The following is a 15,824-nucleotide window of genomic DNA, read 5'->3' as shown; positions in this document are numbered from 1 at the left end:
CACTCTCGGTGAGGGCGGGAAGTGGCTCTGAAAAGAGCCTTTGGGGGCAGGGGACGCTAACTGGGGAAGGAGACTTACGCCCGCTCCCCGCGGATGCGGCGCGCGAGCTGGATGTCCTTGGGCATGATGGTGACGCGCTTGGCGTGGATGGCGCACAGGTTGGTGTCCTCGAACAGCCCCACCAGGTACGCCTCGCACGCCTCCTGCAGCGCCATGACGGCCGAGCTCTGGAAGCGCAGGTCCGTCTTGAAGTCCTGCGCGATCTCGCGCACCAGCCGCTGGAAGGGCAGCTTGCGGATCAGCAGCTCCGTGGATTTCTGGTAGCGCCGGATCTCGCGCAGCGCCACCGTGCCCGGCCGGTAGCGGTGCGGCTTCTTGACGCCGCCGGTGGCCGGCGCGCTCTTGCGGGCCGCCTTGGTGGCCAGCTGCTTGCGCGGGGCTTTCCCGCCGGTGGACTTGCGCGCCGTCTGCTTTGTGCGAGCCATGGACACCTCTGGAAACGAGGAGCTAATGCTAAGAGCAGGAGCTTGCACCAGTTTATATAACGAGAGTCCCACTCTGATTGGGCCTGGCATCTGTCCATCACACCTCGCAGGGACGGTATTGGAAGAGGCGCCCATTTCTTGATCGCGAGAGCCACCGATCTGTTCAGACCGAAAATTAACATCTTCCTGCCACCCTTCATTGGAGCTACTTTTGTTTTCAATCCTTTTCTCCCTGTTTTCGTGTCGTTTCTTTACAATGTTCTTTTCCCTTTTTCGGCAGAATTTAATAAATATTACAACGATGTATCTTGTTCGCTAACTAAAAATGTTACTTTCGCACCTGAAACTGGCTTTTTAAAAAAATCTTTTTGAAAAGGCGCGCGCTATATGTGATTGGCCAACTGATTTTCTTAGCCTCATTTCACGTCAATTTCTTGATTTCTGTATTTGAATTGAGATCTTTCAGAGATCTTCCAAAGTTTTTGTAGATTTTCTAAATGCACCAAGACGGTTAATAATCGACTAGTATTAGGAATAATTTTGAAGTAATTTCATATTTGAGATAACTACATGAACACATTTATTTTCCACTCACTGTAGCATCTCATTTAAGAGCACTCCATCCACTGTTTCACAATTTCCACTGTGGTGTGTGTGAAACGAGGTTAAGAAAAATACTGACTTGAACCTGGTACAAGATTCCTGTGTGCCTTTTTCAAGTCCCGCTGAAGCCCGTGCTAAGCTGGGCCTACAGGACAGTGCTCCGGGGCATGTAGCATCTTTCTTTTCCAAGTGATTAGGGTCCAGCACAGGTGGAGAAGAGCGAATTGCAGATGGGTTTTCCCAGTTAAGATGCAAAACAAGTGCTCTGGAGTTGAAAGGTGGTTTTGATCTGTAAGCTACTAGATTTGCATCTAAATATTCACTTATGGGCAAGCTTGCTCTTCCCCAATCTTTTTCTCACGGCTTGACCCAGAAGGCCGGCTGTACTGAAGGCCTTAATTAAAAAGGAAGTATCTATCCGCTTTAATTAGCCGGTGGCAACTTGTTTGAATTGTAACTTTCAAAAGTAGACGGGTTAGTTTCATTTTTCTGGGGTGTTTAACTACTGACATCTACCGACCCATTGCACTAGGTGTCACTTTCAATTATCAGCCCAAGTTAAGGAATACGCGAGCCCTTTTAGTGAAAAGGTGGGTGGCTCTGAAAAGAGCCTTTGGTTCGAACTGGATCTACTGGAACTGCCTCCGAGTAAGATCGCTTCTACTTGCCCTTGGCCTTGTGGTGGCTCTCGGTCTTCTTGGGCAGCAGCACCGCCTGGATGTTGGGCAGGACGCCGCCCTGCGCGATGGTGACCTTGCCCAGCAGCTTGTTGAGCTCCTCGTCGTTGCGGATGGCCAGCTGCAGGTGGCGCGGGATGATGCGCGTCTTCTTGTTGTCGCGGGCCGCGTTGCCCGCCAGCTCCAGGATCTCGGCCGTCAGGTACTCCAGCACGGCCGCCAGGTACACGGGCGCGCCGGCCCCGACCCGCTCGGCGTAGTTGCCCTTGCGGAGCAGCCGGTGCACGCGGCCCACGGGGAACTGCAGGCCGGCCCGCGACGAGCGCGTCTTGGCCTTGGCGCGCGCCTTGCCGCCTTGTTTCCCCCGTCCAGACATGACACACAAAGAGTTGTCGGCCCAACTGATGTCTAACGCGAGTCACCCAGGGCGCCCCTTCTTATAGGGGTGCCGGGCGCGACCGTAAATCCGCGCCAAGTTACGGCCCTTTCGCTTAAGCCAATGGAGCCCGAGGTTGGAAATACACCGATTCTGATTGGACTACTTTCACGTGTGACGTTTGCAGCGTTCACCGCCAATCAGACACGACTTTACTCACCGCCTCCTTTAAGTACCTGTGGACCGAGAAGACGCTTGCAGTGTCTGCTGATCTTTCCTGCGTTTCCCGTCTCGCTCTGCGACTCCCCTGACCATGCCCGAGCCGGCCAAGTCCGCGCCCGCCCCGAAGAAGGGCTCCAAGAAGGCGGTGACCAAGGCGCAGAAGAAGGACGGCAAGAAGCGCAAGCGCAGCCGCAAGGAGAGCTACTCGGTGTACGTGTACAAGGTGCTGAAGCAGGTGCACCCGGACACGGGCATCTCGTCCAAGGCCATGGGCATCATGAACTCGTTCGTCAACGACATCTTCGAACGCATCGCGGGCGAGGCTTCGCGCCTGGCGCATTACAACAAGCGCTCGACCATCACGTCCCGGGAGATCCAGACGGCCGTGCGCCTGCTGCTGCCCGGGGAGCTGGCCAAGCACGCCGTGTCCGAGGGCACCAAGGCCGTCACCAAGTACACCAGCTCCAAGTAGACTCGCACGTAAGCGCCTTTGCTCCACACCTCAAAGGCTCTTTTCAGAGCCACTTAACCTTCCAAGAAAAGTTGTTGCACTTTTGTTGGGTTTCGGCCTTTGGGTGATGTCTTGAAAAGTAACATTTAACCTAAATTTGACGTTTACCTGACATTTGTTAAGGTGACAAAGTTTTGGGTTTTGCAAGCATTTCTGGTTTGAAAACTTTTACATATAAACTTCCCCACGTCTTACCTGGGTAGCAAAAGATTTGCAGTATCTGGAAATCTAAAGTGCAACAATTCCCCAAGGAAATAAAACCGGAAGCCACTTAGCTGATTTTTCTAACGGTTAATTCGTGGTTAGGATGACCCGGGCTCACCAAGTCTAGAAAAGGCGGTTAGCTCTACGGTAGCCTTGGACAGACCTGATGTTGAGATTATAGTGTAAACCTCCAAAGAAAAAAATGGAAAACTTATTTTTAAAAAGGGCCAGTTTTGTAATTGGATTCTTGCGACCTATTTGAAAACAAGGAACGAGGGCGGGAAAGCCTGCCAGTTCTCGTCCTGCCCCCTTCCTGTTGCAAACAGCGGTGGGGAGGAGGTGCCCTCGCTGAGGCATTCTGGGAGAAGGTGAGGTGGCTGCGAGGAGCCCTGGGGATGGCAAGAAGAAGGGATTAATCAGAATGCAAGTGTCCACCTGGTACTTGCCAAACAGCAGATGGAGGCACAAGGTGTAATGAAGCCCAATTGGATAAGGAATGGAAGGACGAGGTTCTGGCCACTGCTTGCTATGTTACCTTGCTATGTGACCGTAGATATTTTTAACTGCTGAGTAATAATGTGTAGAATGAACTGTACTGTTGATACCATGTACAATATGGCATGTCACACAGTGCATTTCCCTGATGATCAGTGATGCTGAGCATCTTATGTCTCTTGGCCATCTCCATGTCTTTTTTGGAGAGATGGCTATTCAGGTCCTCAGCACATTTTGAAGTTGATTTGTTTGGGTTGTTGTTTTAAGTTGTATGAATTCCTTATACTTTTGGATATTAACCCCTTATTAAATGGATCATTGGCAAATATCTTCTCCCATTCAGTAAGTTGCCTGTTTTGTTGACACTTCTCTTCAAAAGTGTCACCAGAAGTAGCTGGCACTTCTTATGCCTCAAACCTTCGCAATGTTAAAACGTCAAAAAACACACAAAACCCTCTTAATTCAGCAGGAAGCAACACTGTCCCAAAAATCTTTGCGCTCTTGCAAAGATAACAAAAATCATATAGGCGTACTGGACTGACCACTACGAAGCTAACAATTAGTAACAATGTTTACAATTAACGTCACTATGTAAGCGTTTTCTGCACCAATAAATATGCCTTCCTTCTACTGATGGAATTGTTCCCCTTCCCCCTCTCATAAATACCCACTGCCTTTGTTTCTGCATCAGAACACTATTTGGGCTTATGTTTGAATCTGTTTCCTGAATAGTTATTCATATTGATCTCAAATAAATGCTCGTTGCCTCTCACTTTGGCCTTTTATTTTTAGGTTAACAGGGTTAAGGCAATTGGAGCCATTTTTCCCTTTGGTGTTGGAAAATGGAGTTCTACTAGTGTATTTATCGCTGGTTTATATGGAGAGAGGAGCGATCCACAGGGCTTTCCTGAAGCAGGCTTAAAAGCAGCTCCTCTGTAAGGACCTTTTCCTTGTCTCAGCCAGACTTTGAGGTTGGGAATCTCCCGCAGAGGATTTCTACCCTTTCTTGAGGATTTCCTACCTGCTCTGTGCAAGCAACAACTTTCCTTGGTCATCCTCGACCTCTTCTAGGCTTGAGGAAAACTCCCAACCAAGCTTCCCAGAAAAGAACGAATTTAAAGACTTTGTCCAATAAGACCTATCGTGCAAAAAGTCAGTTGCAAGGCAATCCCACAGGAATCCTGGTATTTTACAGGGAGAGTTACAGGGTGGGGTGGGGTGGGGTTTGTTGTTCTTTGGGGTGTTGTGTGGGGTTTGTTTGTTTTGTTTTGCGCTTTATAGTCTGTGTCCACATGGGGCGCATCGTCCTCGAAGCCTCCAACGTTTCCTCGCTTAGAAATGTGAAGTCCTGGAAGCAGCCCCAACCTGCAAGCCTTGAAACTTCGTTCCCACCAGGCCATCTCTTATTGCAGAGGCATCAAATCCCGGGAAACCACTTGAAGCAAAGCCGGGCTCTCCAGCACCGCGAAACGGAAGCGCTCTCTCCTAGCCGCGTACCCAGAACAAACCCGTTCTCCGGCCCTCAGAGGCCTCAGGACGTTCCCCGAGACCCAGCCCGGTAACCGCGGATCTGTGGGTTTTCCAGTGAGCCCCTTGTGTGCGGGAAAGGGACACGCGAGGTGGGGCGGAGGTGACCCAGAGTCGGGGAGCCCCTGCGCACATACCCGTCGGTGAACGCAAAGCAGGGTACCGGCGCGCTCCTCCAACACCCCCGATTTGCGCTCCGCAACCGCTGGCATCTTCCTCCAGCCGTGTCCTCCAAGCATATTCACTTCTCCGGAAACACCATTGGGTCCCCGTGACTTAGGTAAAGCCTTCCCATAGCGCGTCTGTGAAAGTGGCAGGTTCCACCCCAGTAAAAGGGTTTTCAAGAAAGAAGACCCGATGACAAAGCAGGTTTAAGGGTCTCTGGCTTCTGCCGCAGGTGCCTCATCTGTAGCAGTGACAATGGTCCCCATCCCACAGGCAGTGTAATCCGTGAGGTGACAACACAAAACACGTGTCCTCTGAAACACGAGGGGGCCGCAAACAACCTCACCTAATGTCCAGCGAAGACAGAGGCGGAGGCAGTAGGTCCGGAACCACAGGGAGGAAATGCGGAGTGGGCGGGAGGAGGAGCTTCCTGATGTGTGGAATTCAGTGTTTTCCGTGAAGACTGGTGTAAAAGGTGTTGACTCACGTGACAGGTGGGCCCACGACTTACTCCTAGAAGAGGAAAAGCAGGTGGGCTTATTGATACCTCTAGAATGGGTTAGGGCACTAAGGGAGGAAAAAGTATGTCACCAAAGGGTTTAAGAGACCTAAGTAACAAATAGGCCCCATGGTGTAATGGTTAGCACTCTGGACTCTGAATCCAGCGATCCGAGTTCAAATCTCGGTGGGACCTCATTTTCTGGGTTCTTTTATATTCAGTTCCCAGCTCTTCCCAAAATTACTCACCAGTTTGCTACTTTTAGGAAATCTATCCCCTAGAAATTTTCATCCGCAGACACATGAGCTAACTGCGGGGGGAGCCCTGTCCCTTCCATTAAGCTTCAATACGGTTTTTTTTCATATACTGCATTTTTATTGATTGAATGCATACTACTAGCATTAAATTTAAAAACAACTCAAACCAGAATAAAAACACTTAAAATACAGAGACAAATACCTGAAATAACTAAAAATGATATATTATATATACATATATATACATATATACATATACAGCCAAAAATATATATATATGCACATTTTAAGAAAGGAAAAACCTGTATTAATTGTAATACTCAATATATACCGATAACAAAAGATAAATACAAATCATGTTTGACTTCTGCAATTACAAGAAGTACTCAAAGTGGTTACCATCAGCGTCCAGACACTTCTGATGACGGCGAACTACGGCTTGAGCATAGATAACATATCTTAAAATGTGTATACATTTTCTGGTATATAATATATATATATATATATATATATATATATATATATATATATATATATATATATGTATATATATGTATATATATATATATATATATATTATATATAATACATATAATATATATATATAATATATATTTCTTTCAGAGTAATATGATACAATAATCAGCCATAACTTGTAAACATAAAAATTGGGATAAAATTCTGTGGCAGATAAATAGAAATGTCTTTGAAAGAGAAAAAGAATTCATGAACATTTTTCAGCTGTTAAAGTATGCCATATATATATATTTTTTAATTGAGGTATAATTGAGATATAACATTAATTTCAGGTGTACAACATGATTCCATATTTGTATATACTGTGAAATGATCACCACAATAAATCTAATTAATATCATCAGCATACATAGTTAGAATTATTTTTTTCCTTGTGATAAGAACTTTTACGATCTACACTCAGCAACTTTCAAATACGTATGCAAGACAGTATTATTAACTTTACCATACTACACAGAACATCCCCATGACTTATTTATTTTATAACTGAAAGTTTTACCTTTTGACCCCTTCACCCATTTCTCAAACCACTCACTCTACATCTCTGGCAATCACCAATCTGTTCTCTGTATCTATGAGCTCATTCTATTGTGGGGTTCTTCTGTTGTTTTTGGTTTTTTTAGAGTCCACATATAAGTGAGATCAGATGTTATTTGTCTTTCTCTGACTTATTTCACCAAGTATATTTTTAAAGAATGTTAGTGCATATCAAACATAGGAGAAAATCTAGATGATCTTCGGTCTGACAACAACTTTTTAGATATAACACCAAAGGTACAATCCATGAAAAAACAATAATTAGTAAGCCGGACTGCATTAGAATTAAAATTTTCTGCTCTGTGAAAGATACTGTCAAGAGAATAAACAAACAAGACAGACTGACAAAATATTGGCAAAAGACACACCTGATAAAGGACTGTTATCAAAAATATAATACAAAGAACTCTTAAAACTCAATAACAAGAAAACAACCCAGTTAAAAAATGGATCAAAGACCTTAAGAGGACACAGTATACAAATGGCAAATAAGCATATGGAAAGATGCTCTATGTCACATGTCATCGGGGAAATGCAAATTAAAACAAGATCCCACCACACAGCTATTAGAATGGCCCAAATCCAGAACGCTGACAACACCAAATGCCGGTGAGGATCTTTTTAGGCATCCTTTAAAACCCATCACCAAATGCTGGTGAGGAGCTATTTAGGCGTCCTTTAAAACCCAGCCTTTTGGCCAATAACTGCACTCCCACAGAGGGCTGGCTTCTTAGACATGCGACCTGTGCATTTACACAAGGCCGGACACTTGATTTAACGGCTCTGCTGTTGCTGGTTTGAAATTTTCAATAATTTTTAAATGAAGGCCCTGCATTTTCATTTTGCACTGGGCCCATAACTGCTCCCAAAGGCTGCAGTCATCCAATTTCTCCAGTCCTTACAGGGAGAAGCAAGAAGCTGAGAGCAATGCCACCCCTTGCTTGACAAGGGACGCTGTGCATATCACTAAGGAGGGGGAAGGATGGTGCATGTGTAGAGCCCTACAGTACTTTGAGGTCAAGCCCTAGAATATCAGGAGAAAAGGATCAGCTAAAACATGAAAACTATTTCAAGGTTCGATGAATTTTTTCTAGCCTTTTAATCTAAGGACTTTAAGTCGCATTTGCCTCCAGCCTCTTGTTAAGGTTTTTTGTTTTGTTTTGTTATGTTTCATTACTACTCATCCTTTTTCCTCTCTTTTAAGATGTTATCATGTTACATAACTTCTCAAAATTTCACTGATGACATAGTCCAAACCATGCAGAAGGGAGGAACACTTATCACAGCACTCAATTTATGCAACATACACATAAGTTGTCATCAGCGGGGACCAGGACTTGCCTTTGATAATTACATCTTAGGGAACCCTGAAGCTTAAGGTCCTGCTGGCATTTGAACCCAGGATCTCCTGTTTACTACACAGGTGCTTTAACCAACTAAGCCACAGAGCCATACCTGTTGAGCTTATTAGTTACATATTATTTTGCAGACTTTCACACCACATTCTGTTGTTTTATTTCTGCAATTTCTTTGGGATTTAACAAGAAGGTGTGCCTGTACCTCAGTCAGAACCAAAGAGGAACACCTCTGCTGTAGAACTAGAACAGCAAGTTGAGTTGAGACCATCTTCCTGGGCAGGCACCTGCCTCATTTTGAGAACCTTCCATCCGTCAGGACTAGCAGTGAGTCTCCTCATAAGCGCTGGTTTCACTAGTTCACTGTTTGGTGTGTAGGATCCCTGTGCTGTCCTTTTCCACAGCAATGGCTTTATGTGTAATAGGACCAAATGGTTATTGCCCATCTGGTGACACCAGAGTGAGGAAGACCCTCCACCAAACCTAGAGATTACGCCCACCAGCAACATCTACTGCAATCACACTGGCAGAAAATACCAGTCATGAGACGTCCAGAGGGAAGAGAATTTTAGTCAACACTTAAACTTCACAGATGGGGAAGGAGTTTTGTTACAGTGAAACACCCCTGCAGAAAAGGAAGCCTTGCGAGGGTAGATTGGTAGAGACAGTGGAGAGGTGGCAGCTGCGTCATCTAAGGACCCAAAACAAAAGGCTGCATGTCTGCTTCTTATTCACACGCAGCTCTCCCCCTTCTTCACTTTTCTCTGCCATGAAACACACCTATGGTCTTGGTCTCGAAAATGAACAGATCAAGGGGGAGAAGTCAGCTCTTTGCAGAGTGAGTGACGCTGCTGTTGGAGTGTCAGCAGCAGAAGAATCCCCCATTATGCATGGACAGTCCACTTTACAGAGTTCATTCTTTCTGCTTGGTTTTAGGTTCACTTTGGTCTCTTCTAATGAAATGGTATCCATGTGTCTGTTGGTATTTTAGAACTCCAACAGTTCCAAGACACTAGCAATTGTGAATGCATAAGGTTCCTAAGAAAATAACTATACTGATGATTCTGGTGCGGACAGTCTCTAATTTTAAGAGTTTACCAGGGTGCGGGGACCAAAGTGTGGGTCACCCACATACTTCTCTATGACTACCCTGTACCACACTGCCAGAGCTGGCTCTCTGGGCACGTGACCTGGGCAACTGCACAGGGTCCTACACACAGACAAGCCTCTTTGTTTAATGCTCTGCTGTAATCGTCTTAAAATCATTAACAAGTTTTGAACTAGAGACTCCACATTTTCATTGTGCACTGGACTTCACAAATTCTGTAACTGGTCCTCACATTGCCTTCTATGTTCTAGTGTCAGGAAAAGGAAATAGTTGTTTCCCATAGTCTGCATTCTACCCCTTGTTCAAGGTGTGTTTGGTGCAGAGAGACTGATTTTCAACCCCACTTTGGGGGGTTATACTGTAAAGTTTTGGAAATTTTTTCTTTCTTATTTTTAAATGTTTTCTCTTAGGCTGAACTGAGGAATGCAGAATGGCCCAGAGTGAGTGATATGAAAAGTGGATGGTTTTACAATTTGTTTACAGAAAAGGCAATCAAATAATTCAGGTTTCTTTTTTCCTCCAAGAAAATTTACTTGCAGGAAAACAAAACAAAATGAGCAGAAATGAGACCCTCTGTTATACCTTTTCTAACTGCCAAATCTCTGTTTCCGTTTTGGACCAAGATCCACCAGCAAAGGGTTAGTGTGAAAGAAGTGAAAGTCAGGGACTCACAAAACTCAGAGTTGGCCCGTACGGGGATCGAACCCGCGACCTTGGCGTTATTAGCACCACGCTCTAACCAACTGAGCTAACCGGCCACCTTGGGGGAGTGCCCTTTTAAAGAAAATGATTGTTAATTGCTTGACGATTTTAACTGTTATAAAAGGAATTTTTTTTTTACCTCCCTCGAAAAACATTTATAAGCCTATTCACAAACTACAATAAGGAATCTACACTGTCAATTTTTCGGGCTATAGGTTGAGTGCAGAGGTGGAGTCCAGTCTGTGCCGGATTGCAAACTGCAAACTTCTCTTTAAGGACGTGTGACTTAATGACCTGTTATTTTCAAGTTGGTTCAAGGCAACCGAAAGGTAGCCCAGTTGGACTGAGGCGAGGAGCTGTGTGTTTAGCACACAGGCACTGACTCCGTGGCTAGTGGCACCCGGTGCTGCAACAGGAGCCCCAGTGTTTCTCTGGAGTGGTGGAGGGCCGCGTGGTTTGCAGAAGCGCCAGATTCTGGGGGTGTCGCATAGATATTAAAATTGAACGACATTCACAGAAAAGAAAAAAAAAGAAAGAAAGAAAAAAAGAAAAGGAAAGAAAAAAAGCGCTTACCGAAACCCGGGATCGAACCAGGGACCTTTAGATCTTCAGTCTAACGCTCTCCCAACTGAGCTATTTCGGCTACCATTAGATCTCTATGTTTGGGCAATTACTTTTAAATAGTTCTTTCTGATCAACTTTTCGTTTTTGGATATTATATCAGGAAAAATGAGAAAACTTTTGTCTTGTTTCCTGAAATATAACATTTTGCCCACTTTAAAAATAAGTGTGCCAATATAAAATCAGACTGGGGAAACGCACCCAGTTTCCTGACTCTGATAGGGAGAATGAGAAAACAGAGTGATGAAGGAAGTTATGTGGTTCCTAAAGATACGAATGGATGGTGTGGGGCTGTGGGGATTTGGAGCCTCCTGCTGGAGTGGAAGCTCCCTAGAATCCAAGACCACACCATTTGGGATCATTTCAAGTTTGGTGCTCAAAACATCTTCTATTCTTTCTTTTCAGTCCTCTCCCCTTCTGTTCTATTAAGGTATAAATTACATACGGTAAAGCACACAGATCTTAGGAGCACAGCTTGGTGATTTTTACAATTTTATATCCCCGTGGAACCATCAGCTCCTTCGCGCCCATCTTGTTTGACACCCTCCAAAGTGAGCCACTGGTCTGAACTTGTTCATTATATAGACTGTCAGTTGTTTTAATTTCATATACATTGAGTCAACTAGGATCTGTATTCTTATGTCTGGCTTCTTTCACTAGATATTGTCTTTGAGACTCATCTATGTTTTGTGGATTCAAAGGGGGCCACATACTAAACCAGACAAGCTCAGGAGAGACCAGCACCGGTGACCCAACAAACTCAGAGACTGAGAGTAACCACACAGGATGGTCTGAACATGAAAATTCCTAACTAACAGCGGGTCATGGTGGGTAGTCACATCCTAGGCTTGTAGCTTCCTTGACAAAGGTCAGTCTTTAAGCGAGCCTGCCTATTGTCTTTTTGCATCTAGGATAACAGACCTTTGGAATATCAGAGACATCTTTTCCAGAGGCACAGCCCACGCACCAGAGCAGGAGACCACAGAACCCCGCCCCCATTGTTATCTTGTCCCCCGCATACCATCTCTATGTGCTGTAAATGTCAATTATTAACTATCCTGTAACCACAATGTAAAAGAACTATGTGTCTCTCCCTTTTATTTTTTATCCAGTCTCAGAGGAGAAACAGATTTGCTTAGATAAGTTGGACGTGTCCTGGTTGAAGCGTATTGTGTCCGCCGGGCCAGTCTCGGCAGAGAAGGGTGTAGGCGCAGGTGTGCCTCCTCTTTTGTGGTCTCTTCCTGTTTGAAAAACGACGGAAACCAGGGCTATCCACCGGGGATATCCACGGTGTCAGCATGGGAAGTACAATAACTTCTCTGTAGTTTTCTTTTCTTTTCTTTTTCAGGAGGGGAAGTCGCCTGAGAATGAAATGAGCCTGAAACAGTGAAGGGAAGAAAACATGCTCCAGGTGATGATGGAACTCACAACCTCGGCATCACCCGCACACATACTGCGGTATAAGTACCGCGCTGACCGATTGCACCGCTGAAAAGTGCTTCCACGGTGCCACAGGCACATGCTACACGGAGTCGGGGACTCGCGGGATCCCCGCGCCTCACGCGGGCGGGAGTCTGATGCCCGGGACCCGCCTCGCACACCTGCGCCTACACCCTTCTCCGCCGAGACTGGCCCAGCGGACACAATACGCTTCAACCAGGACACGTTCATCTCTCCCCGAAGAGAGATGCGATGCTTCCTGTGCGCCGCGGAGAGGCGCCATCTGCCATGGATCCCCGGCCCAGAGGGATCCGTTATACTATTATTAATACAATCATCTGATATTAAATTATGAATTATTTAACGCACACGTGGTGTAGGGAAGTTCCTACATTTTAACTTTTGATATAGCTCATTGATTTGGGCAATTTATGTGACACATTCAGAGGTTATCAAGGGCTTGTTTTTGCCGGCAGCGAATTCCAATTGTGAGAAATACATTAGGACCAGAAGGGTTTGTCGTTTTGTATTTAGGTAGAATATCCATCATGCCTGAGTTACTTTCTTTGTTCTTCTCTCTTAGTTGACCTTGGTTCCTTGTTCTTCAGGTAATTTATATCGCTCCTAAGCTAATTGCACTCACCACACTCTGGTTACACTGCTTCTGCAGGACTTCATTCAACAGTTTCTAGGGTCCGTACTCTGCGAGGCTCTGAGATACGATGTCAAATGCGATGTGACTCCTGTGTCCAGGGGAACTCGGCGTCCATTAGGTAAGTGTGATAAAATCGATACTAAAATATAGTCTCTTTAGGCCTCCAGCAGCTAAATTAGTCAGGACTCTAAATTGCAAGTGATTGAAATTCAATACAAATTAGTTTGTTGGCTGGTTTATACAGTAGCCCCTCTTACCTGATATTTCGATTTCCATGGTTTCAGTTACCCGTGATTAACCACAGTCTAAAAGTATTAAATGGAAAGTTCCAGAAATAAATAATGTTTTGATCTGGGAGTTGTTCTCAGCTAGCGTGATGAAATCACAGCATTAAGGTAACCCACACAGTCGCTGAAGGGATTACATTTGCAACAAGACTTTGTAATTGGAAGTTGCCTCTTTTTTTCACTATCAATGTTCTTCCAAAAGGTTTCAGAAAAAAACCTTCCACTATCCATCCGGGATCCTCAACCGTGGCCATCCTCTGCTCCTGACAGCCAACCATTGACAATGTCATGGCTCCATGATCCAGGATCTCCTGAAGCAGATGGTCAACGCTATGTCACAATACCTGCATCATTACGTCATGTCATCTCATCACGCAGGCGTTTTATCACATCATCATAAGAAGAGGTGTGTACAGTGAGTACAGTAAGATTTTTTGAGAGACCACATTCACAGAACTTTTACTACAGGATATTGTTATAATTGTTCTATTTTGTTATATTTACTGTAATCTTTTTCTATGCCTAATTTATACCTTAATCTTCACCATAGATGTGTATATATATAGGAAAAAACACATATATAGGGTTTGGTATTATCTTTGGTTTCAGGCATTCACTGGGGGGGGGGGGTCTTGGAGCATATCCACCATGGATAATGGGGACTACTGCTTTGGCATTAGTTATATTGACAGCATTTCAAAGTTTCCTACATCTGAATTTTATGCATCATTGAGTTCAGATGGCGCAGCAGATTTATTTCCATCTATTATGAAGAATCTGTTTTAGAATTCCCTACTCTTGTTCATGGTAATTTCCTGTGTGCTGAGAAGGTAGGTTATATAGAGATTTGGGGATTTCGTTTCTAGTTCGGGATTTTGGTGTCAGGAAAACACATCCCCTAAAATCATGATGAAAGATGGGGAATAAAAAAAAACACCCGCAAAGCTCCCAAGGCCCCAGTGAGATTCGAACTCACGACCCCTGGTTTACGAGACCAGTGCTCTAACCCCTGAGCTACGGAGCCACAGTCGCAGACTCTGTAACTCCTCCAAAGTTGGTTATATGTTCATATCTTTAGGTTTTTGTTGTTTTACAAAATTTGATGTCCCACCTTTAGCCCTTTCCGACTTTCTGGACTTTGTTCAAACAGATTCCCGCAGTCTCTGAGTCTCAATATCCCCTTCAGTTGGCTTTTGTCACAGGAAGTGCAGGACCGCTGACCCGCCTGTGAGGGTTTGGCTGGGATCCCGGAAGTGGGGAGTGGGCGGGTGGGAGCAGCTGGCCTCCCTGCCCTAGTGCGGGGTTGGAGACGGGACTGGAGCACCAGCTTTATTCGCCCCGCGCCCTCCAAGTGCACCGCGCCCTCCACGCACATCGTCCCGGTGGCGCCCAGGTGTCCAGACTTCAGTTTGGTGTCGTCTGCAATCCCCGACGTCAGTCACGTGTCAGGAGAAAGACCTAGAGGCGCAGGCAGGCCCCAGGGAGGAGCAGGCCGGACCGGACCTCCTCCGGGGCTGGGAGGTGGGTCCGGCTGAGCACCAGCCCCGCTTCTTTCTCCTCCCGCGTAGCTGAACCAGAGGAGCTGTCCACAGGCGCTGACGAAGATATTAGAAAAGTCCACATTTCACCAGGTCAAGAAGCCGTTTGCAGACTGAGCTCGGAGAGCAGCAGCCACGGCGTGAGGACACGGGCACAGAAGACTTGACCCCATTATTCGCTCTCACAGGTCCGTAGGTCAGGAACCGGAGCAGAGCTCCACAATTTCTGGAGGATCACCTGGAACACTCAGGCTGGGGCGGGAAATCACCGGAAGGACCCTTTACAATTGTCACAGTCTGGATGGGTTGAGAACAGCGGGCATGACCTCTCTTGTCCAGAGCAGTGGGTCGGCCATTTGTTCGCTGAAAGCTCCCCAGGATCCTGGGCGGCAACGAGCTGGACCTACTGGATGAGGGTTTGAGTACCAAAGAACAGTGACTTTGGCGTCCGCGTCACAGCTGGGGTCGGGGCTGTAGGGGCCTGGGCTGGGGATGCTGTGGGAGGGGAGGCAAGGGGCTCAGCACCCCGTCTCAGGGCCCCAGGAGTTTTCGGATTCTCAGCGACACCCATACTCTCCTGCCTTCCCGTTTCTCAATTACTTGGGCTCTCTATCCTGGTCCGAGTCATTCCATCAGCGTCAGTCTGCAGTATGACACCTTGGTGGCACAATACTTGAGTGTCAGGATGGCCGAGTGGTCTAAGGCGCCAGACTCAAGCTCTGCTTCCCGCTCCTGGGGTTTCTGGTCTCCGCATGGAGGCGTGGGTTCGAATCCCACTTCTGACACATCTAGTTTTCCTGCCACGTCAGAGCTGGGGTATATCTCCCCTCCCAGAAAGGAGGTGCTTGTGTGTTTTAGTGGCGCGATTGACCAGCCTGAAACCTTCACTGCTTTTCCACACATGGTAAAGAATCTGTTATAAAGTTTATAAAATATTTGCCTATGTCACCTTTAAATTCTAAGAGGGAAAGTCCCTCAAAATTATGACACTGCTGAAAACATTTTTAGGTCATCAATAGCAAA

General features: G+C 46.0%; 3 protein-coding genes and 6 non-coding genes across 9 annotated transcripts; 3 read left to right on the top strand and 6 right to left on the bottom strand.

Annotated features, from left to right (window-relative positions):
* Nucleotides 1-18: 18 nt before the first annotated feature.
* LOC141568663 (histone H3.1-like) lies at nucleotides 19-706 on the bottom strand. Its single transcript, XM_074319179.2, has one exon. The coding sequence runs from the start codon at nucleotides 618-620 to the stop codon at nucleotides 75-77; it is 546 nt and encodes a 181-aa protein (XP_074175280.2). The 5' UTR covers nucleotides 621-706; the 3' UTR covers nucleotides 19-74.
* A 1,042-nt stretch (nucleotides 707-1,748) lies between these two features.
* LOC141568667 (histone H2A type 1) lies at nucleotides 1,749-2,396 on the bottom strand. The gene has a single exon (XM_074319184.2). It carries the CDS (start codon nucleotides 2,139-2,141, stop codon nucleotides 1,749-1,751), a length of 393 nt encoding a protein of 130 aa, XP_074175285.1. The 5' UTR covers nucleotides 2,142-2,396.
* On the top strand, nucleotides 2,391-2,896 carry LOC109435956 (histone H2B type 1-C/E/F/G/I). The gene has a single exon (XM_074319185.2). It carries the CDS (start codon nucleotides 2,455-2,457, stop codon nucleotides 2,833-2,835), a length of 381 nt encoding a protein of 126 aa, XP_074175286.1. The 5' UTR covers nucleotides 2,391-2,454; the 3' UTR covers nucleotides 2,836-2,896.
* A 2,991-nt stretch (nucleotides 2,897-5,887) lies between these two features.
* On the top strand, nucleotides 5,888-5,959 carry TRNAQ-CUG (transfer RNA glutamine (anticodon CUG)). The gene has a single exon. It is a non-coding gene; the product is annotated as a tRNA-Gln (tRNA).
* Nucleotides 5,960-8,472: 2,513 nt separating this feature from the next.
* On the bottom strand, nucleotides 8,473-8,546 carry TRNAT-AGU (transfer RNA threonine (anticodon AGU)). Its single transcript has one exon. It is a non-coding gene; the product is annotated as a tRNA-Thr (tRNA).
* A 1,696-nt stretch (nucleotides 8,547-10,242) lies between these two features.
* TRNAI-AAU (transfer RNA isoleucine (anticodon AAU)) lies at nucleotides 10,243-10,316 on the bottom strand. The gene has a single exon. It is a non-coding gene; the product is annotated as a tRNA-Ile (tRNA).
* A 514-nt stretch (nucleotides 10,317-10,830) lies between these two features.
* Nucleotides 10,831-10,903, bottom strand: TRNAF-GAA (transfer RNA phenylalanine (anticodon GAA)). The gene has a single exon. It is a non-coding gene; the product is annotated as a tRNA-Phe (tRNA).
* Nucleotides 10,904-14,214: 3,311 nt separating this feature from the next.
* On the bottom strand, nucleotides 14,215-14,287 carry TRNAT-CGU (transfer RNA threonine (anticodon CGU)). Its single transcript has one exon. It is a non-coding gene; the product is annotated as a tRNA-Thr (tRNA).
* Nucleotides 14,288-15,480: 1,193 nt separating this feature from the next.
* On the top strand, nucleotides 15,481-15,586 carry TRNAL-CAA (transfer RNA leucine (anticodon CAA)). Its single transcript has 2 exons — nucleotides 15,481-15,518; nucleotides 15,541-15,586. It is a non-coding gene; the product is annotated as a tRNA-Leu (tRNA).
* The last annotated feature ends 238 nt before the right edge of the window (nucleotides 15,587-15,824 follow it).

Source organism: Rhinolophus sinicus, chromosome 7 (genome assembly GCF_057876585.1).
Source record: "Rhinolophus sinicus isolate RSI-liver-muscle chromosome 7, RSI-T2T, whole genome shotgun sequence".
In the NCBI taxonomy this organism is placed as follows: domain Eukaryota; kingdom Metazoa; phylum Chordata; class Mammalia; order Chiroptera; family Rhinolophidae; genus Rhinolophus; species Rhinolophus sinicus.
Note: the sequence above shows the minus strand (reverse complement) of the source record. Positions and strands in the feature narration are given on the sequence as shown.